This window comes from Anopheles ziemanni, chromosome 2 (genome assembly GCF_943734765.1).
Source record: "Anopheles ziemanni chromosome 2, idAnoZiCoDA_A2_x.2, whole genome shotgun sequence".
Classification (NCBI taxonomy): Eukaryota; Metazoa; Arthropoda; class Insecta; order Diptera; family Culicidae; genus Anopheles; species Anopheles ziemanni.
Window position 1 is genome coordinate 70746405 of NC_080705.1, and position 22473 is coordinate 70768877.

The 22473-nt window shown below is 49.1% G+C and overlaps 4 protein-coding genes across 4 annotated transcripts; 2 read left to right on the forward strand and 2 right to left on the reverse strand.

The window, feature by feature from the left end:
- Positions 1-1861: 1861 nt before the first annotated feature.
- On the forward strand, positions 1862-2703 carry LOC131281106 (STING ER exit protein). The gene is made up of 2 exons (XM_058310360.1): positions 1862-2033; positions 2113-2703. The coding sequence occupies exons 1-2, from the start codon at positions 1913-1915 to the stop codon at positions 2661-2663; spliced, it is 672 nt and encodes a 223-aa protein (XP_058166343.1). The 5' UTR covers positions 1862-1912; the 3' UTR covers positions 2664-2703.
- Positions 2704-2864: 161 nt separating this feature from the next.
- On the reverse strand, positions 2865-5098 carry LOC131285184 (hexamerin-1.1-like). Its single transcript, XM_058314049.1, has 3 exons — positions 5008-5098; positions 4807-4934; positions 2865-4727 (listed from the first exon to the last, which is right to left on the reverse strand). Exons 1-3 carry the CDS (start codon positions 5096-5098, stop codon positions 2865-2867), a joined length of 2082 nt encoding a protein of 693 aa, XP_058170032.1.
- Positions 5099-5749: 651 nt separating this feature from the next.
- Positions 5750-7983, forward strand: LOC131289383 (hexamerin-1.1). The gene is made up of 3 exons (XM_058318623.1): positions 5750-5840; positions 5914-6041; positions 6121-7983. Exons 1-3 carry the CDS (start codon positions 5750-5752, stop codon positions 7981-7983), a joined length of 2082 nt encoding a protein of 693 aa, XP_058174606.1.
- Positions 7984-10552: 2569 nt separating this feature from the next.
- Positions 10553-18371, reverse strand: LOC131282410 (uncharacterized). Its single transcript, XM_058311864.1, has 4 exons — positions 14304-18371; positions 14065-14193; positions 13566-13963; positions 10553-13247 (listed from the first exon to the last, which is right to left on the reverse strand). Exons 1-4 carry the CDS (start codon positions 18139-18141, stop codon positions 10650-10652), a joined length of 6963 nt encoding a protein of 2320 aa, XP_058167847.1. The 5' UTR covers positions 18142-18371; the 3' UTR covers positions 10553-10649.
- Positions 18372-22473: the final 4102 nt, after the last annotated feature.

Sequence of the window (22473 nt, forward strand, 5' to 3'; positions counted from 1 at the left end):
GCTTTTCTTATCAGGCACCAGCTCCATCTATCGTTCGCCATGCTTTTCCACCTGCACCACATGCTTTTCCACAGCACCCCCTTCCAAAAACGAAAAAAACGGATGCATCCAGCACCATTGCTATCCCGCACACTTTTCCGTGATTTGTTTTTCAGACACTGCGGAAGTTTCTGCTCATAAATTTTTCCTTTCAGCTTTCGCTCTCACTCTCTCCCTGTCTCTATATCTCCTTCTCTCTCGCTCTCTCTCGCTTTATCTTACTTCCTCTGTCTCTAGTGTGCTCTTCTTGCTTTTCTAATTCTCTTTGACACCACACTGCCGCTAGCCGCCACTCGTTGGCATGACCGTATCAGAAGTACGACTCGTTAATTCGAAATTCGATATCAGCACAACCCTCAGTAATCTTTGCCCCTTTTTATAATACCTCCAAACTGACCATCGCAAACTGGGTTTTCTTTTTTCATTTCACACACTGCGGAACGATATTTTTTTTTTCTCTCGTTTTCGTTTTTTTCCATTCCTTAAAGGCACCCCAATTCCGCACCGTTGCGCGTTCCGCCCAGGGCGCAGCATGCCGCGTGCACCGAACGAAGAGGGAAAATGCGTCCCTCGTGCGCTGGTGAAAACGGAACGGTACACGGTCTCGTCCTTGCGGGCCCCTGGTGGACGACGTGCTGGACTCCGCCGTCCTGGTGACAATATGGAACGCGAGCCAGCAGCAGCAGGGCGCAGCACCTTAAGGAGTAGATCATCATCATCATCATCATCAATTTTATCAACAGCCCTTGTTCCGGTTTTCCACCCAGATTTCTTGTCCTGTATCCTTTTTTCCCATACGAGCAAGTTCACCCCCAGGGGATCATACGGGCAATCTGCAGCGCTTACGCTTTTCCTACGCAGAAATAGCACCTGGTCCGAGTAACCATTGGCAAGAAACCTCCCAGTAGCACTTTTTTTCTGGCAGCGCGATATCTATCAGGGAAACACTAAAATCGAAAGCGAACGGGACAGAACGTACGAATCCATTTCCCCATTTTTCCTGAAGTATGCACGCTTCACCCAATATCGCACTGCGAGACCGTTTTCGACACACGCTTTTCCGTACTTACAGCGAGTTAATTTCTACCCGATTTTCACTGCACCGCTGCCGACGCGCTAGCGTCTCACTTTGCTGCCAATTAAACTAGTTTAAATATTACTTTTAAAGGTTTTCTGTGTAAGGCAAAATCTATGTTACTAGATTTGGAGTGAAAAAACTCGAAAACATTATGGCGCACTGGTTTGCAGAACGGCCCCCGCGTGGCGCTAGCTGCAGCAGCATTCACTCTGATTCATTCCCTGCGAATCACTCCGTTCCGTTGCATGGTTCCGGAGAGAGCGTGAAAGAGTCCACCATAGTCGCTGTGCGAAAGGACGCTAGGATGATCCTTCGTAGCCAAGGGTTCCTTATCGGGGAAGCGAAAGAGTACGCATTTCATAACCCTGACAAGGATAACACGATTGCTGCAAAGATGGATAAAAATTCAGCAGGTTTATGTCGGTTCCATGATCCTTTTTGTGGTTCCACTGAACAAAGCTATAGATTGATTCAACGGGGTTTCAAATATTTTTGAAAATCAAACCAATTGATCAAGTGTTATGAAACGGACAGAAATCTTAAAGCCTCCGTTTAATATACAGACTAGATAGCGTTCTGCTTAACCATGTTTTTGTTTAAAGTTCTAAAACTAAATTTCAACCAAAAGGTCCTTTGGACCTACTACGACGCGTTACTCAGCAGCTAGCGTTACTAGCGTTACCATTTTCTTAACTGTCAGTCTATCATGTAAACAAACTGACATACATTTATTTACAACACAAAACATTGCCAGCAGCGGCAGGATTACCGTAAATTTTTCTCGTTTTTACCAAAATGCCGAAAGTTGTGTCCCGAAGTATCGTTTGTTCCGATTCAAAGGACAAAGAAGAGTACAACGAAACTGGTCCACTGAATATTTACTACTGTCTCTGCGGACAAATGAGTTTAATTCTAGGTAAGCGATAGTGGTTGGCACAGACGCACGCTGTGTTGCCTCGCACGATAGTAATGTTTAATACAATTGTTTCTTCCAGATTGTACTTTGGAAAAATTACCTCTCCGCCAGCTGGACGGTGCGCGGGTGATCGATAGCACCCGTCACGCGAACAAAGTGAATGCCGACCCAAGTGAAACCATTTTTATACAGCGCGAAGCTGGCATTGAGAAGCAGCACCGGTTCAAATGCAAAAAATGTGGACTCCCGCTTTACTATCGGCACTCGAACGATCCACAGGTAACGTTCGTGATACGCCGGGCGCTGGTGAAGTGTAAGAGTGAGGCAAAAATATCGGAAATAATCAAAACTCCCAGCGCAAGCCTTAATCCGGCCCTCGAGCCGAAAAAAGTTATGGTCACCAAGCACACAAAGAACATGGGCAAGTTTAGCTCCGTCACTGTTTCCACCATCGATGAGGAGGAGGATGAAATTGAAGCGCGTGAGGTGGCGGACAGCTACGCAAATAATGCACGAATCATCGAAAAGCAGCTGGAACGAAAAGGTGGCAAAACGAATGAAGATGTGCTGAAGGAAAAGATTGAACCACCACCAGCTAAAAAGACTCGTGGCACACTTCTCGATACTTAATTGCTTCGATCATGTTTATCTGCAGAATAAATGGTCTAATGCTAATACTAAATGGCTTCGCATTGGGATATTCGGAGGAACGGGTTTGCATTTAATGCAGAACAATAAGACAGCGTTAATTGATGGGTTTTCCCAATTTGCAGTTGCTTTGAAGTGTATTAAATCAGGTTGAATGTGAGCGGTTTGCGTAGGTCCTGGAGCTTAGAAAGTGTGGTTCATCTTCATCTCGTCGCTGTGGTAGATGAGCACGTCCTTGAAGTACATGTTCTTGGTGTAGAAGTAGTTGAAGTTGATGACACGATCGAACGGATAGCCCATCGGGAGGGTGTCGTAGTAGCGCATTCCGGAGCCGACGCCGCACGAGAAGCTCTTGTCGTAGAAGTCCGCCTGCTCGTAGGTAGGCTTGGCCGTGTACGGCGTGATGATGAAGTAGAACTGCATCGGCATACCGTTGGACCAGCCCTTCGGCAAGATCAGACGGTCGGGGAATCCGCAGTGCGCCTCGGACATGTCAAGGACGAACTTCTCCTGGCCGTTGAAGCCGAGCATGGTCTTCTTGTACAGTTCGGTGTACATGGTGCGGTCTTTCACGCTCCAGTAGAAGTCTCGAGACTGGCGCACGAAGCTGTTCTGGCCAGCGGTGAAGTCAACCAGGTACTGGTCGATCTCAACGAAGTACTTCTTGTAGAACTGCAGGTCGAAGAAGCGGTCGAACTTCGGTCCCAGGAACATGCGCACGATGGCCTTGCCGGTGTACTCGGACATCACGTTCATCGTGTAGCTGAAGGGCTTGTGGTTCAGGCGTTGCTGGCGGGCAAGCACGCTTCCGTCGAAGTACTTCTCGGGGGTCTGCATGGGCAGAACGTTGGAGACATCGGCATCGAAGAAGTCGAAGTAGGTGACCAGCTTATCGACCGCGACGTCCTTGATGATGACTCCGTTGAAGTTGAGCTCGTCGTACGTGTAGCTTGGCAGGAAGCGCTTGAAGTAGTAGTACAGGTCCATGAAACGTTCGTACAGCTGGTAGAACACGGGATCGCGCAGGCTGGTTTCGAACTGCATAAGCGCCGATGGCCACACTTTGTAGGCATTGAAGTCGTTTCCGGAGAGCAGCAGGCGCGAGAACACCTCGACATATCCGACGTAGTTTGCATCGATGGCATCAACGTTCGAGTTGAGCAGGTTTCCGAAGAACTCAACCGACTCCGGCAGACGCAGGTTGATGCGGGAACCATCCTCCATGATGTAGTATCCGGCCTCGATGATCTGGCGGATCTTCGACTCCCAGGAGTTGATCCAGTCCACCTTCATGTACGACTCGTCGCTGATCATGTAGTTGAAGTCACGGCTCTTGAACGGCACTCCGTTCCAGTAGCTGAGCAGCGAGAAGTAGCCAGTCTTAAGCGGGAAGCGCCACACCAGCGGCTTCACCGTACCCATGTAGTTTGCCATACGCTCCAGGTTGTAGCGGGCCAACAGCGTCTGGTGCATGTACCAGTAGAGCTCTCCGCGACGATCCTTCATCAGTCCGAACTTGTCCTCACCCAGGATGAACGGATAGTCCATCATGAAATAGTAGTAATACGAGTTCAGGCCAACGTCCTCGGTGAAGTAGCTGATGATCTCCTCGCTGTAGAAGCTGTTGTAGTAATCTACCGGGTACGACTGCGTGTAGTTGGCGTACACCACGTTGTACTTGCCGTTGCCATAGAAACCGAACTTGGGATCGTACAGCTTCTTGTAGGTGATGGAGCGGATAACGTCGGTGTTGTAGAAGAAGTACGGATAAATCTCGTAGATGGCCGGCAGAACGATGCCTTGCAGATCCGGGCGGTGCATCACGGTCAGGTGGACGACATAGATGAACATGCCTTCGTTCACATTGTCGCGGGCCCAGATGAGATTCTTGTAGTAAGTGTCCCAGTCGGCGCTGTTGTACAGGAACGAGAACAAGGCATAGGTCTGGCGCACGTACTGCGCGTTGTAGATGGTGAAGATTTCACCCTTCTCCAAAAAGGCACCGGTCTTGTAGAAGTCGAAAAATTCGACGACCTGGGCAAAGTCCTAAAAGTTTAAGGAAGAAAAGTTGGTTGATCATGCGGTTCGCTTACAACGGTAAAAGATGAACCTCGCTGTTACTTACGGTGTACTTAGTCTCATCCGCAACCCAGCTCTTGGTGTAGGGCATGTACTCCTCATACTTCAGCGGCAGATGGATGTTTCGCAGAACCTCGAAGAAGAACTTTTGCTTGAACAAAAAGTCCTTATCAGCTAGACAGGGTAAAACACACCGGTTTGAAATCATTCCTCCTTTCGATAGGCAATAGCTATTGGAGATATTTACCATACTTCGCTTCGGTTTTCGTGGAAGGCACGTACGATCCACTGGCAAGGACTGCCAGAGAAATTGCCACCGTCAGGATGATGAGCTTCATCTTGTCCAGCTACCGTTTGACTACAGCCAGGAGACCGACTGACTACTAGACCGTGCCCCAACTACCTTTTATACCCACGAAGATGAACACGAAATGCATCGGTCGATGTTCGTTCCGATTCCCTCTTATCGTTTTTCGGCAATGCATTCTTTGTCTCGAGTGGCGATCGTGGTCTTTTTGGCATAGAAACAGCATGCAGCGGATCTTTGATTACGGGGCATCCATTATCATGCGTTCTTATTTATAATTATTAAATAATGTTTTATTTAACATCCGGATCCAACCATACCACCCATGGCTCTTTGCTGTTATCTACCTTGTACTTGCTTTCAGCAATGGGCAACGCGAATGCAGCGTCCTTGAACCTTGTTTTATTTTTATTTCACTGATAAAAAATGCACTGACGGAATATATTTCAATATTCGATCTTTCCTTAAGAGCAATATATGTGATACCGAATATAATTGAAATTATGAGTGCACTCCGTTGCCATGCCAAAAAAAGAACTCCAGAATAATCTCTGCTTGGGGTACTCTAGCATTGACGTAAGTCAAGTAGAACTGGTGCATCTTCGTGGGTATAAAAGGTAGTTGGGGCACGGTCTAGTAGTCAGTCGGTCTCCTGGCTGTAGTCAAACGGTAGCTGGACAAGATGAAGCTCATCATCCTGACGGTGGCAATTTCTCTGGCAGTCCTTGCCAGTGGATCGTACGTGCCTTCCACGAAAACCGAAGCGAAGTATGGTAAATATCTCCAATAGCTATTGCCTATCGAAAGGAGGAATGATTTCAAACCGGTGTGTTTTACCCTGTCTAGCTGATAAGGACTTTTTGTTCAAGCAAAAGTTCTTCTTCGAGGTTCTACGAAACATCCATCTGCCGCTGAAGTATGAGGAGTACATGCCCTACACCAAGAGCTGGGTTGCGGATGAGACTAAGTACACCGTAAGTAACAGCGAGGTTCATCTTTTACCGTTGTAAGCGAACCGCATGATCAACCAACTTTTCTTCCTTAAACTTTTAGGACTTTGCCCAGGTCGTCGAATTTTTCGACTTCTACAAGACCGGTGCCTTTTTGGAGAAGGGTGAAATCTTCACCATCTACAACGCGCAGTACGTGCGCCAGACCTATGCCTTGTTCTCGTTCCTGTACAACAGCGCCGACTGGGACACTTACTACAAGAATCTCATCTGGGCCCGCGACAATGTGAACGAAGGCATGTTCATCTATGTCGTCCACCTGACCGTGATGCACCGCCCGGATCTGCAAGGCATCGTTCTGCCGGCCATCTACGAGATTTATCCGTACTTCTTCTACAACACCGACGTTATCCGCTCCATCACCTACAAGAAGCTGTACGATCCCAAGTTCGGTTTCTATGGCAACGGCAAGTACAACGTGGTGTACGCCAACTACACGCAGTCGTACCCGGTAGATTACTACAACAGCTTCTACAGCGAGGAGATCATCAGCTACTTCACCGAGGACGTTGGCCTGAACTCGTATTACTACTATTTCATGATGGACTATCCGTTCATCCTGGGTGAGGACAAGTTCGGACTGATGAAGGATCGTCGCGGAGAGCTCTACTGGTACATGCACCAGACGCTGTTGGCCCGCTACAACCTGGAGCGTATGGCAAACTACATGGGTACGGTGAAGCCGCTGGTGTGGCGCTTCCCGCTTAAGACTGGCTACTTCTCGCTGCTCAGCTACTGGAACGGAGTGCCGTTCAAGAGCCGTGACTTCAACTACATGATCAGCGACGAGTCGTACATGAAGGTGGACTGGATCAACTCCTGGGAGTCGAAGATCCGCCAGATCATCGAGGCCGGATACTACATCATGGAGGATGGTTCCCGCATCAACCTGCGTCTGCCGGAGTCGGTTGAGTTCTTCGGAAACCTGCTCAACTCGAACGTTGATGCCATCGATGCAAACTACGTCGGATATGTCGAGGTGTTCTCGCGCCTGCTGCTCTCCGGAAACGACTTCAATGCCTACAAAGTGTGGCCATCGGCGCTTATGCAGTTCGAAACCAGCCTGCGCGATCCCGTGTTCTACCAGCTGTACGAACGTTTCATGGACCTGTACTACTACTTCAAGCGCTTCCTGCCAAGCTACACGTACGACGAGCTCAACTTCAACGGAGTCATCATCAAGGACGTCGCGTTCGATAAGCTGGTCACCTACTTCGACTTCTTCGATGCCGATGTCTCCAACGTTCTGCCCATGCAGACCCCCGAGAAGTACTTCGACGGAAGCGTGCTTGCCCGCCAGCAACGCCTGAACCACAAGCCCTTCAGCTACACGATGAACGTGATGTCCGAGTACACCGGCAAGGCCATCGTGCGCATGTTCCTGGGACCGAAGTTCGACCGCTTCTTCGACCTGCAGTTCTACAAGAAGTACTTCGTTGAGATCGACCAGTACCTGGTTGACTTCACCGCCGGCCAGAACAGCTTCGTGCGCCAGTCTCGAGACTTCTACTGGAGCGTGAAAGACCGCACCATGTACACCGAACTGTACAAGAAGACCATGCTCGGCTTCAACGGCCAGGAGAAGTTCGTCCTTGACATGTCCGAGGCGCACTGCGGATTCCCCGACCGTCTGATCTTGCCGAAGGGCTGGTCCAACGGTATGCCGATGCAGTTCTACTTCATCATCACGCCGTACACGGCCAAGCCTACCTACGAGCAGGCGGACTTCTACGACAAGAGCTTCTCGTGCGGCGTCGGCTCCGGAATGCGCTACTACGACACCCTCCCGATGGGCTATCCGTTCGATCGTGTCATCAACTTCAACTACTTCTACACCAAGAACATGTACTTCAAGGACGTGCTCATCTACCACAGCAACGAGATGAAAATGAACCACACTTTCTAAGCACCAGGACCTACGCGAACCACATCCATTCAACCATGATTTAATACAATTGCAACTCCAAATGGGATATGAAGGATATTTCTCATTTTCACTCCTCGAAAGAAAACTACTCCACTGTAAGGAATTTCATTTTCCAAAAGCTGTTTTAGAACGAATATTTATTCAATTGCAATGTTGCCACTTGTGATTCTCGCTCGTTAGTCTGTGGTCGTTACCCAATATGCTCGCATGTATCATTCCACACAACACACTCTAATCGCACGGATTGTTTGCGACATCCAACACAATTCAGTCACGCCCGTACGCTGCCCCCAACCGACCGAATATCAATATGCCTCACACGTCACACTGGCTTACTAATAAAGTTACATTTTAGGGGTTATTCCACTGTTTCAGTTTAAGTTAGTGGTTTATATATCCATATGCCATAATTCTTTGCGTTGTTTCCTTTATCATTATCATCATGTGCAGAGAATCGCGCGCTAGTAGCTTATCAGTGGCCGTTTCCTAGATAGATCGCCAGGAATGGGGGAGAGTTTGTACAGATGACTAGGGTTTGCCTGGTGAGAGACTGTTCTCTCAGGGGAAAAAAGCATCCTTTGCCCGTCCGGGCGTACTTCTGCTATGTTGAGTCCATCTGTCGCGGTAGATTATAGTGTTTATCAGATATAGTGTTGCAAACAGTTACCAAGTAGATTACGGGGTTTTCGGGAAAAATCGAGACCGTGTATTGAAACCTACAAGAATCCAATCGAAACCTACAATTCACTGTCCTTTTTGAGAGTTTGGGAAAAAGTAGCACCTTAAGTACGAAGTTCAAACGAATAGTAACTTAGCTCTTAAATTGGAGGGAATGTGTCGGTGTGTGCCACCGGTACCGTGCAAACGAATTACAAAACTAGAAAAACAAACTAAATTTAACACAACAACACAGCATATAATCAACTTAAACCGTTGTTTCGAGAGCAGTGGACAGAATCTTTTCTAAAGTAAGCGCTTCCGAAAAAAAACAAAACTAACTAAGATGTCGGCACAGCATTTATCACTTACTGCAGGAAGCCTTATTCAGGCGTGTTTTTTTTTCTTTTGTAAGATCGGTTTAGTTTAAGTGAGTGGGCAGTAAATAAATTGTAAAGCACACTTTAGTAGCAATCTTCAGTCACATGTCGTGAAGATCAAAGATCTCAAGAGGAGAAAAATGCACCGCTTACGAACCGCTTTGTTTTAAGGGACGGTTTACAGATAAACTTCCTGTAAGGTTTAATAAGGTTTAATCTAAATGAAAGCGCAACAAATTTCAATGAGGTTACTTTTTCGTACCTATGCCTATCTTAATCGATTAAATCACTGTTACTAGAAAACTAAGCTGATGAATGAAGTGGGCTCAAGATGAAGAGAAAAAAACAATCCCGTTGTCCCACCATATTCCAGACTTATGAGGACTTAGTTGTTTAGTTGTGTATAAAGCATCAGAATAATTATTGATGAAATTAGTATAGCATGCTGACGTCATGATGAAATTTATCACAGCGTTGCAAAATGGACAAAAAAAAAGCTTGAAAAAACCAAAAATTATTAACTGTGTCGGATCTAGTTATACTATCTGTTACCCTGTTGCTTAAGGTAGAAGCTGCTGGCAGCTAGTTAACTCCATTTTCTAGACCAGGGGTCTCCAAACTACGGCCCGCGAGACCCTCTTCTCCTTGGGTAAATGTGGCCTAACGCTACGGTTATTCCACCCAATGCGGCCCGCGTTAAAAAAAGTTTGGAGACCCCTGTTCCAGACCGACAAAGCACTAGATCATTATGCAGAAAGGTTTTCTTATGGCAGTTTAGAGGTGACGCAAAAGAATGAAAAAAAAAAACGCTCAAATGCCTGAACAGAAGCGCACGTGAATGTGCTCGGTTTAAAATTTGAACATCCACCAACCGCGCCGTGTTACAGGCCAAAATCTCTTATCTATAGAACCAATAGAAATTTCAACACATGTGGTAAACACTTTTTCGCCCTAAGAATCGACACATAACGACACATATAAATTTGGTATGCACTTCGTAGTTTTATAACGATATAGTAGAAAGCGGATGAGTGTTGAATGTCGTTCCCGATTATTTGCTGCACATGGTGTGTTGTCTTTTGACGATGAACTACAAATCTGTCCTTCGGTTGCTTCATCAACCTTTGGGCACCTAAATACATACATTTTTTTATATATATATCTTGCAACAGATAAGTATCACTACCAACGCAATATAGAGTGGAGTGCAGAGGGGAGAGTCGTTGCACCGCAAAGCGATCCGCAAAGGAATCGTTTTTGGGCTCATTTCCTCCTCCGATCTATGACGGTTTCTATCTCCGTACGTGTGTGTATATGTATATGTATATATAAATAATAATGTGACTAGACATTTGTGATGAAGTTTTCAGTTTAGGTTTCCGGTTTAGGAGTCAGTTTCAATTACTAGATCACAATGCAAGTGCATACTTGCATCCATTTGTTTGTGTCCGTGGGGGATCGTCGGACCGCATTCGCAAATCGATTTACCTGTTGCTTCGGAGCCATCCTGTGGCTCTTCTTTCTTCCTATTATCTCACACATTCAAGATAAGACCCTACGGCATCCGGCAACTGGCCATCATTGGAGTTCACACACGCGCTTGCTCTCTTATTGCTCAAGCATTTGCAACACCATCGGATTATCGGACGCATCCATGGAGAAGGTGTTCGACCGTTCCAGCTTCGATTCGACACGTCCCATCATCACCGGCTGATCAACGGGGGCAACAAGGGTGGTGTCCATCGCATGACCTTTTACCAGTGGCGCTGTCCTACCACCATCGAGAGGTTTGGGGCGGTGCGATCCCTTGGAGACGACGGCCTTATCGCCCTTTCGTTCTTGGCTGATGGAGGTACGAGTTGCAGCCGCCGTTTCCGGGGCGGGCATTTTCGCCGTACGCCGCAAATGGAGCGTCGTGTTGAACACCTTTCTTCCGCTCGAATTGGTCGTCGTCGTCGTCGTTAGTGAGGCTGAGGAACCCGATTTCGTGATGTCACTGCCGGTGGATTTATCGCGCGTGAGCAGCAGACTCGGCGATGAGGCGGCCGACTTGTTGCTCGAGTTGGTCGAGTTCGATTTCGGTTCGTGCGAGCGGCGGGCGAGGATTTCGCGGGAGCGCTGAGACAAGAAGCTACGCTTTACCAACGTCTGACCAGAAGTACGATCGCCACCCGGATTCGAGCCAACACTTGCCGACGAAGTGGTACGATTGATTCCATTGATACCACCACCACGATTGCCTACAAATCCTGCAATACCGGATGGTGGTGCATGGTGATTCGCCTTGGAGCCATTTCCTCTTGGAGCCCCGTTTGCTATTGATTTTCCAACGCTCGGGCGCTTCTCACGATTATCCTTGTTGCTATCCTTCAGATGCAACCCATTTTTCATCAGTCCCGACTCGACTATCGTGGCGTTGTTGATTGTTTTCGGCTTGAAATACTCCTGGTAGATCAACGATTCGTGCGACAGTGTGTTGCTCGTTTTGATCGAGTTCATCGACTTCAGCGACTCTGCCAACGAGTCGATGGAGACGTCCATCTCGCTGATGGTCGTTCGGGGCGGCTTTGCGGGCGGGGCACCGAGTTTCTGCTTCGCCGGCGACGACAGGCTGTCGAGCGAAAGGTTCGATTCGTGACCGGCTCTTGGTTGCGCCGTTGGTACCTTAACCGGCTTTCGGTGGCCGGACAGGGCCGGACTGGAGGTACGCGTCGAGCTGCCACTGGACGAAATGTGATGGTTATTGTTTTGCGCGTGCAAATTGGCCGTATTTTTAGGCTTTTTCGGTTCCAGATACCGTGGCTTGACGTTGTTTAGTTTGACGCGCAAATTACCAGGCGACGGGTCACTTACCGCCGGTTTGGCCGAAGGTGGAATCCGCCCGGCGTGATCTTCCGACTGGGAACGCTTGTGCTGAACGTTCGCCTTCGCCAAACCAACCAGACCCATTCGAATGCCATTTGTTGTTCCCGATGGGCGCCCATTGGCCAGGGGAATCGACCGTTTCCCGCCAATACCCTCCGCCGGTACGTTACTTTTGGATGATGTTTTCGATAGCCGTCCGCCGTTTTCGGTGGCCTGAGATTGCTGCAGCTTCATCAGCCCACGGTCCGCAGTTGCGTTGGAGAGTACCGTCGGCATGATCGTACCGTTTTCCTGCTGGTACTTGGCCAGCTTATGCGAGCTTAGTAGGGCCGCATTCAGATCGTTCTGCTGTACGATGTTCGTTTGCGTGTGCTGTGTTTTATTATTGCCCGCGGTGCCACCGTTTTCGTACGCCCGCTTCGTGTGCGCCTGGATGGCCAACCGCACCTGCCGGAGATCGTTCGTGCGTGAGTGGATCGACGATGAGGAGGATGTTGTCTGCGAGGAGTACGAGTAGCGCGAGCGAGACTTCCGCTCATCGGTCGTTTCGAGCAGACAGGCAAGCTTTTGGATCTTGTTGCGCAGCTCCACGTCCATCCGCTGCCAGGAGCTGACACGCATCGCTCGAGCGCACTGCCGAATGAGACACTGCTCCACCGCGGACAGAATAGCGTTCACCATGCCCACAAACTCGTCGCACCAGTCCATCTCTTCCTCCTGTAGGTTGTAGTCCACCTCCTTGCGACCTCCTGCCTTCGATTGCTTCTCGTAGATGTTCACCACGTTTGTGTTGTCGCTCGACGACATCGGTGTCGTCGTCGTTGTTGTCATCGTAAGCACTTTCGCTTGCAGCAGCTTGTGGAGCCGTGTCGCCCGCGGGTAGCTCTTGCAGGCCTGATCCGCACTGAGATTGTTTGCTGCCGGCAGCAGAATCGGTTCCACGTGCGAAATCGCCCAGCGATAGTTCTGCCCGAGTGAAAGGAAGCTGTCACTTGCCAGCAGCGACGCAAAGTGATCGGTAATGTAGTCGTACGCCGCATCCAGTATGTCCCGGACTACATTTTCCACCTCCACAGACCACTTGTACGGGTGTAGGAGTGTTAGGAGCTGCTCGCTGTCCAGGATGGTCGTAAGAACACTTTCCGAGCTCAGGTGCGCCACAATCTGCTGCCGACAGCGATGGACCACGTCGAGTGGCAGCTGGGAGAACTGTTTCTGCGACCAAATCTTCACGTAGTGACGGCAGACCCACTTCAAGCACTTTCGGTACAGATCATCCAGCCCATGGTTAAGCGTGACTGGCAGAACCTGCAAAACGCCATCCGTACAACCGACGCAAGGCTGTGGGAAAAGAAATGGAAAAACGATGCTGAATTGAAATGCACATTTTTTATACGGCAATCGACAAACTTAATTTACGACGTATGGTTGCATTAATTAGTGTAAAAATCACATTTATCAGGGCACAAACCTTTTGAAACGGTTTGTACTTCATTTTGCGAGTGATTAGTTCGCAAAACATACTAATTGAGAGCAAATTGATTTTCGTTTAGTTTAGTTTTAGTAAATTTGTGATAAAGAGGAATATACAAATATACCGAAAATTGGAGCATTTTCTCGGTTTCCCTCTTCCATTCCAAGCCCATCCATCGACCTTACCTTGTGGAAGTTATGACAATAGTTCGTTTTCAACGCGTACGCCGTTACCTCCTTCAACCCCTCGAGGCCAAGAAGATCGGACAGGGCGGCCAGTTCCATCAGACTGATGCCTTCGGGTGGATGAGAGGCACCAGAGTAGATGTGGCACAGGGCAAAGTGCACCGCCGCGTACGAATAGCCGGGCAGGCTGATCACGTTGCCTGCATTCTGCACCCAACTCCCAGCGAGAATTGCCGCAAAGTACTGACAGCGTGACCGCAGGATGCACTTGTGCGCCCGCATCTTCTTCGCCTCGACCTCGATCGTCACGTCGGTGGCGATCTCCTGCAGGAACATCTTCAGCAGATCTTCTCCCAAGCGGCGCGGCTGCCGGCTAGAGATTGACTCGTCGATCGATTCTGCAAGCAACGAAGATAGGGCAAATAATGCGAGTTGGGGTCACAATCACACGGACTAAAGATGGAAATATTCTTATGTTTCTTTCCACTCAATTACATACCGATGCCGGATCGGCTCGATGTGATGCTCGAGGTACAGGAAAAGTCGGACTGGGTGTACTCATTTCCCTCCTGGCCGCGACCCGATGACCCGTTCATTCCGACATCGGAAGGAAGACTGCTGCTAAATGCTGCACACGAAAATAAGAACGCACACGAACGGGATATGAACGCATTTTTAACGTCGGCTTCTTCCACCTGTTTTTGCTTTCTTGAATAATCAACAATCACCCCAACTCACCTTTTGAGAGGTGCGGAAACAGACGGCTCAGTGAACGGGAGTTTTCCACGGACGACGAAATGAGACTCACAAAATTGCTGTTACCGGTCGAGCGAGACATATTCCACGAGTGCCGCTCCATTGAAGTAGACCCATTCGCCCCGTGATAATAGTTGGACACTTTCTGCTGCTGCTGATGCTGCCTCATCATGGCCTGATTGCTAGCGCCGATTGCCGAACCGATGGTATTGTACTTCTGACATTCGAACAGCCGCGCAACTCGACTGGAACCGGCCGAGTTTGACATATTGCTGCCCTGACCACCAGTTCCACTGCCAGTGCTCGAGTGTAGCTCGAACTTGGTGGCGATGAATTGACTGTTTGACGTCGTCGACGACACCGCCGCCACAGCCGACGGTGGTTTATCCATATCGGACAGCTTCACAAACGAGGTGGATACAGACGCGTGCGACTCGACATTTTCCGAGACGGTTTCGAGCAGCTGCTTCTGCTTCTCGATCGTAGCATGTAGCGTTTCCATGGTGTGCTGCGTTTTGCTGCGCGAAGAACCGGCAGCATGCTTTGGCGAACTTTCCACCGCCTCCTGGATCGTTTCCATTTGTTTGCTGGTGGTGGTGGTGGTGGTGATGTTGGACAGTTTGATTGCTTGCTCTTCTGGTTTTTTGCCCGTATCTAACGAGCCCGTAACGACGGTTGCAACTGTCGCCTGCTGCGCGAGCAGAATAGCATCTTCCTCGGTCGGATTGTTCTGGAACGTCACGTCGTCCGTGTCGGTCGTGGTAGATGTAGGCGAGGCGTCCTCGTTCGACGAAAGAATCCCGTCTGTCACCGAACCCTGGCTGCTCTTGTCGAACGTTTCGTTGATTTTCGCATCGCGACGCTTTTTCTTCGCCGACGCCGTCATCGCCGGGTCGGCCGGATTTCCGTCTTTGGTGGCATCGTTTGGCGAGACCTTCGAATCGTTGCCGCTCGAGTTGCCGCCTCCGCCAACCCCGCCGGCAGCCGAGTTGGAGGAAATCGAGTGATTCGAGTAGGTGTTGCTCAGCTCCGACTTGGAGCAGGTAAAATCCTCGAACGGTGATACGGATGAATCGATCGACATGCTGGACGTTTTCGAGAGGAGTGGTATTTTGTCCAGAATGTTCATGATGCCCCGATCGCTGGTGACGCTGGTCGAACGCTGGTAGGCACTGTTGGAAGCGATCCGTCGCTCGTGAAATCCACCTCCACCACCACCGGCTTCGCCGATGGTTGTATTCCAGGAGTGTCGCTTCGAATCGTTCCTTGTCAGCGCGGCACGGTCACCATTAGCGTGCGTTCGTCGGACAACCGCCGGCGGACCGTCCGCAGCACCGATAAACATGTAGTATGGTTTATTCGTTTCCTCGCCCGACGGTCCAAGGCTACTGGGGCGCACAAGATCCCGCCGCTCGTCGCCGGCACCATTGCTCTGCACCGATGCGTGGGGCATTGAAAGCTTCCTCGGCATCGCCGTCGGTTTTCCATTCGACACGGTTCCATCTTGGCCAATATCGATAAACATCGAAAACATATTGCTGCGGTCGGGTTGCTTCTCTCCGTTCGCGCTTTCTGGCGAGTCCTTGCGTCCGCTCAGAGCCGAAGCGGATGGTGGAGGTGTTTCGTTGCTAGCGCCTAGCTTTGGCGTTTGGCTGCGGGTCGTACTGTCACCACCGTCATCCGAAAGATCGATATAAAAACCGGTCGATTTCTTCATGAACTCCGATCGAACGCCTGTTCGTGGCCGGTTCGCCACCGTTGTCGTTGTCGTTGCGGCGATGGGCTTCTCATCCTCGGGCGTCTTAAGACTGCCCAGATCGACGAAAAAACCTAAACTGCGCTGCCCGGACGAATGCGACTCGAGCGAGTGGTGCTGCTGCTGTTGTTGTTGATGCATCATAGCGGCAGACTTTTCATCGTCCGGGCAGTTTTTCAGATCGACCACCCACGACTTGCCCGAACCACTCTTGCTCAGCTGTCTCGAGAAGCCCCTCGGGTGGTGGTTGTCTGCGGGATCGTCAAAACTGATGCTTCCACCGGATACGATCGGGCAGGTGTCAGTACGCCGGCGTACCGACGGACTTTCGCACTGCTTCGGAGTGAAATCCTCAATCGACGCACCACCGGATACGATCGGAGCCGATTCGTCGTGCTTTTGCAGACGCTTTGGGATGCGGATAGGGGTGGAATGAGATTCCCGGTCGACCGAGCTGGCCCGGCTGGTGCTGTCGGACGCGATAATGTTTGCCGCAGACGTAACGTGCACGATCGAGTTGAACGGCGTGTTAGGATAGTGCGTCGTCGACTCGACATCGCTAGTTGCCTGCGTGCGACTGTTGTAATCGGCCGAACCCGAGTTGTACCCGCTGGTGCTCGTGCCTCCTCCACCGCGAAGAAAACCACCACCAACGTTGCTACGATGTTCTTCATCGACACCTCCGCCTACGCCTGTGGTGCTCGACAACGAATACCGGAAGTTGTCAACTGACAGCGGCCCATAGTCGCCATAGTTCGGTGGCTCGCTGCTCGAAGAATAGACGCTCGGCAGCGATAGATCGCTGTAGGTTTCCTCCGGCGCGAACTGCAAACTGCTCGACGGTTCGATCAGATGTCCGGAGTACTGTTGGATAGAGTTTTGAAATAGGAACGTTCCTTGCTTTCGTTCGGCTTCCTGTCTGGCTAGCACATCCTCACGGTCGCTCCCATCGAGCGCATCTCCGGCCCGCTGCGAGGAGTTCGATTCGGCCAAGCGCAGCTTGGCCACGAGATATTCGTTTGTAGCGGGTGCAGCACTGTACTGATCTCTCACATCCACCGTGGCCGGCTTTTCACCCGAACGGAGTTTCTCGTCGTCACTCAGAATAGTCGCGAGCTGAACGGATGATTCACCGGGCAGTGCCGTTCGTGTGTTCCATGGATTATGCTGTCCGGAAGACGTCGTGCTCTCTTGAAAAGAAGGATATACGACCTCATCGTCATCGAACAGGGAAGACGCGTCGATGAAGCACGCCTTTGCTGCAGTCGGTGGTGCTGTCGTCGCCGCTGACAACGGCTCGCCCACTTCGACACTTTCCGCTGCTGCCTCTTCGTCGTTCGCATCACAGCAAGCTTCCACGCTGACCGGTTCCCACGAGCCGGTGGTGCCCGTCGTGTCAGAGGAGAGCGAATTCGATTTCATGATCACTATTTCCTCATTGTGCCGTTGTTTTTCCTCCTTGGACGTGGAAGAGCGCGCCAGATCGAAACGTTTTCGCTGCAATAATTCACCCGCGACCGACGCTGGGTCACCCTCATCTACGTCGAGGTTCAGTGATTCGACACCATTGCCCTCCTGCACCACTTCGTACTCGATTTCATTCACCACCAGCCGGTGCCCAACCCCGGCCAACCCCGGGTTGATATCGCTGCTTCCACCGCTGCCCGTCAGTTCAGCCACCGTCGCGCTCGTCGCCTTATTTATGCGCACAATATTGCTCCACATCTCGTCCTCCCCTTCCTCCCCATCCTCCTCATCCTCGCCGTCATCGTCCTCATCGCCGTCCACTCCCCCGTCGTGCCCATCGTCGCTACCGTCGGACGCGGGTGACTGCGGGCTGCGGTCGGCGTCCACGATTTCGTAAGTGGATGCCGAATCGGTCGAGATGCGGTTAAGGCCCTTTCGCAAATGGTCCTGCTCTGGTTGGCCCTCGCCAGCCACGGCGTCGTGCCGGTACTGAACGCCATTCACTCCTGCCGCCACTGCTCCATCGAAAGTGCCGATCGAATCCGTTTCCGTATCATCCGCGTTCGATGGCGACGAAAGTACATTCAGTGATTCCATCGCGACGATGGAACTCACTTCACTCTGGTTCGGGTTTATCAGGGGAGGGCTAGTGTTTTTCGGGGGGTGCTGCTTAAAATGAACGATACACAATCTGCCCAACCCAACAAACACACCCCTCTCTCAACTTCTCCGTGTTGTCCGCACCTTCCGCACTTGGCGCCTACTGTTGCTGTTGCCAAGGACACGACGACGGACTTTCGATCGCGTTCAAATGTGACATGGTGATGGGGCGGTAAAGTGGCGTGAAGTTTATCTGCAAAATAAGTTTAAGAAAAGCGAAACTGTTAATTGAGGCGACCAATAGACGTTTTGGTAGTTTTTTTTATGCGTGCAAGTCGGAAGAAGCTATAATCAATCCATCAAAATGAGGAAACGCGAAACTGGTTGTAAACTTCTCGCAAAAGTGGCGTTGGCTTGCTTTTTTTTGCAATAATGTATTGACCTAGAAATCGGTAATCTTTATTGCTTGTTTACGATCGCTGTGGTTCTAACAACAACAAGACAAAGTATTATCTGCGAAATACACATTACCGACCGGTGCGAAGGAAGTGTTCCAGTATGATGTGATTTCAAGGTGGATCTTTAGAGCTGTTTTTTTTGCAAAACCCAATGGCTGCAAGATACTATGTTTTTTTTTGTTTTCTCATACCAGTAATGCGAGTATGAACAAGGGATACCGAAGAGCAAACGTCCGGATCGACCTTGATGCACGCGTTTTATGCAATGCTTGCGACTGAAAAGACTGAAAGCCAAAGACCATCCCTTCTTCTAAGACATTCAAGCAGTTTGGAAAATAAATGAATACACTCCAAACGGGATGTGAATTTAGTTCGATTTTTTAATTTCATCAGCTATGCATTTTTTCCATGATTCATTTAAAGTCACTCTCGGTGAATATTACTTCCAGATAATTCAAAATGTTATTACACTTGTGACAAGCGTGTGACAAGTCACGTGCTAAGCAAGGATAGCAAAATTGTTTGGAAAAAATACGTTTGAAGCACAAATTGATATACCAGAAACAACATTATAAAGATTAAACTAAACTTACTACAATTTTATATTTCCCTTTTATTATAAAAATGATGGCTGCAAGTCAAAACGGAACGATATTATGTATGTTCATGAATTAAGCTACTGTATGAAACCTATCTGTATTATTCGCCTGTAACTTTTTAAACAAAATGATGGGCTTACAACACGCACTGTTCTTTGAATACGATTATTGAATTCACTATTGCTTCCCTATTGGCAGAGTGCTGTGCCCTACACAAAAACCTCCAATGTGTGGCAATGGTACTATCGTGAACTATTTCTGAATCGCACGTATAACCCACACGTCTAATTTTTATGAGGTTTTAATTTCCTCTCTATTAACACTCAACTGGACGCCGCATGAGGCCATCTTTCGCTCGAAAAATCCATCAAACAGTCGCGCGTTCGGCCGGGGTCGTCATTAGGCCTTTGGGAAACAATTTGCTAATCAACTAATTGCTCGACCAATTAAAGATCCTTTCCGTACTCCGGAGCCGAGAGCCCCCGTTAGCTGACCCGTTCATCCGTTGCGTTCTTAGCGGTAACGCTTTACCTTGACTCGCCGGGAGGACTTTGTCCAAGTAAGGCAGCGAATTTCACAGCCATTTGCGAAACGCTAAGCGCAGCCTCTTCAATATGCTCTATTATCTCCTGCACTCCAACGGTTGGACTTAAAATTTGTTCGATGCTGCCAGTCCAAAACAATCGCCTCTTCCTTGCTAATGTCCAGCCTAATTCTATCGTCTGTTCTTTAAACGCTCCGGACACACGAAATCGCATTAACGAGGAGGTAAAGCAAGCGCTAGAAGAATACGCTGTCTACGCTCAACACTATGCGCCAAGAAGACGATCCGCGAACAACCGTGGCGATCCTACGCCAAATGTTGTTGATGACTGAGGTGCTGAACATCGCGTTGTTTTGGCCTTACTTTTCGGCATTTACTCTCCGCATCGGCGATGGATTGGCGGTGAAGAAGTTGTCGTTATGGGAGACCGCGCAGGGCAGAGGGGGAAATGAAATCCTCTTTCCATCATGTGTTGAAGCGTGGCACTTAACACGAAGTATCGAACGCAAGTTTGTGTTCGCTCCAGGTCACAACGACTAGGGCAACCACAACGCACAGGAGGACAGATAGCTTTGCGTGGTAGTATTTTTATTTTTCCCATTTCCATACGCGCCATTGCATTTCCATAAACAGACCAGCCGAAATAGAAGACCCGAAAACAGAAGAACTAAGCGAATCGAAATGGCGACCAAATTGTGACAACAATGTTGATACACGCATAATGATTATTACATTCCTGGGTTTGCGGTCGGACTGTTGGGTGAATATTAAACCGCTTGCACACCGTAATCGAAATTTTTCAGTTTAATTTTAAGTGGGACAACACTGCTGCCATTGCCCTCTGGCTATGACAAAACAGGGAGGTATGTGCTATATCATTGGTATGTTATATTTGAGGTTCTCACAATCGTTGTCACACATGACCAAACTGTTGGGGACATGACATGGGGAGGTTTACTTTGGGCGGTTCAATCTTTTGATCGGATCATCGGAAAATAATCATCCGCCCTGTAAGAAAAAAGCTAGCCTCTAATAGTGAACATGTGCAAACATGGGGGATCAATAAAATTTCCTTACTTCCACACACTTTCCCACCAACGGACGGCGGGCATCTTATTGGCACGCTTTGGAGTCCACGTCCATCCAGCATACGTTAATCATCAACAAAGAGATCAGCGAAGAAACTGGAAGAAAAAAATAAGACACGTGCACACACCTCAAATCAACTTTTAGCATGACTATAGGGCAGCGTTTGAAGGAAGGGGAGGAAGTGGGGGTGAAGGTGCCACCACCTCCAGCGCACTCCGACAGCTGACTGACGATGTTGACGCGCGGGGTCAAAACAAGAGAAGCGCGAAGAGAGGCAACCGAAATGAATAATAATAATCATATTATCCCTTCATGGTAAGCAACGGCAAGTGGTCAAACAACGTCATAAATTAAGTCTAATAAAAAATCCTCTTTCAGCGCATTGATACTAATAAATTTGTATAGATAACGTGCAAAAAGTGTATATCAGTTAAAAATGAGGGGCTGCCACATTTTTTTAAATTGGGCAAATGTTGGTAATATTGTTTGGTAATCTTTTACAGATTATTTTTGCGAAAAGCCACTTCAAATTTTACGAATTGCAGACTACTGTTTTGAGTGTTTTTAAAATGTGTTTGCTTTGTTGTATTGAACCTCGCTGGCATACAACACTGTGCCGTTAAGGGTTTAACAGCATGGTCAATAACGCATGGCCGTCGTTTTCGTGGGGTTGAGGTGGGTGGGACGGCGCCCTACGTCGGTGTAGCCGGCTGCTGACATCACCGTGCCGGAGAGAACTATTTATGGTAAAAAAAAACGAAGGCCTACGTTTGCCACGAGTGAAGTGACGAGGCACCCAAAAAATGTGTGAAACGATTTGTGCATTAATGATGGCCATCCGTTACGGAAGAGGTTGCCGATCGATAGCGAACCGCGCAAAGTTTTGGTTGTTCTCTGTCGCTCTCCCTCTCTCCTCCTCATCACGTTTTTTTCTTGTGTGCTTATTACGGTGGCTGATTAAAAAAGCTATCAATTGAAATGAAGGTAATCCGTGTAGAAGCTGCTTATGGCGAGATTGTTGCTGAAGATGCGTTAGCATTGCACATAGCCTACTGTTTGCAATATGTCTCGGTTGGTAAACGAATAGCTTTGAGGGTGGAAATGGGCCGTTTGTCACCATTTTCACCATCCGTCCAGACTCGTTGGCCATTACGGAGTTGAGGTAGTTTGCACTGACGGCGCTGGCGGCGGCAGGTTAGCCTTGAGGTGCGCGTGCTTTCCTGCGATTTCCGCTGCGATGAACAAATCGCTCGCTTCCTCTTGCTTCTCCGCTCTTCTCTTCCACATTCGGTGCAACGTGCGACGCAAAACTGCTCTACTCGCTATGGAGCTGCGAAAATCAATTATTCATCGTCCTCATCGTGGTGATCGATGGGAGCTGTAGCCATCTTCGGATAGCGTTTTGATTCCGTCATGTATCTGCCCACCCACTGATTCCATACCGCCAGAGTGGCGACGATCCGAATTAGTTTGCTGACCAATTTTCTGCTAGGTATTCTTACCGATGATGCTGTGAAGATGTTTTCGTTTTGCATACAATTACAAACCACAAACTTCTTCGCATGCTTGGATTAATTCTTATATTGGGTTCTAAGATAAACCACCATCACTACAAATGAATCAATCAATATGCATCGAG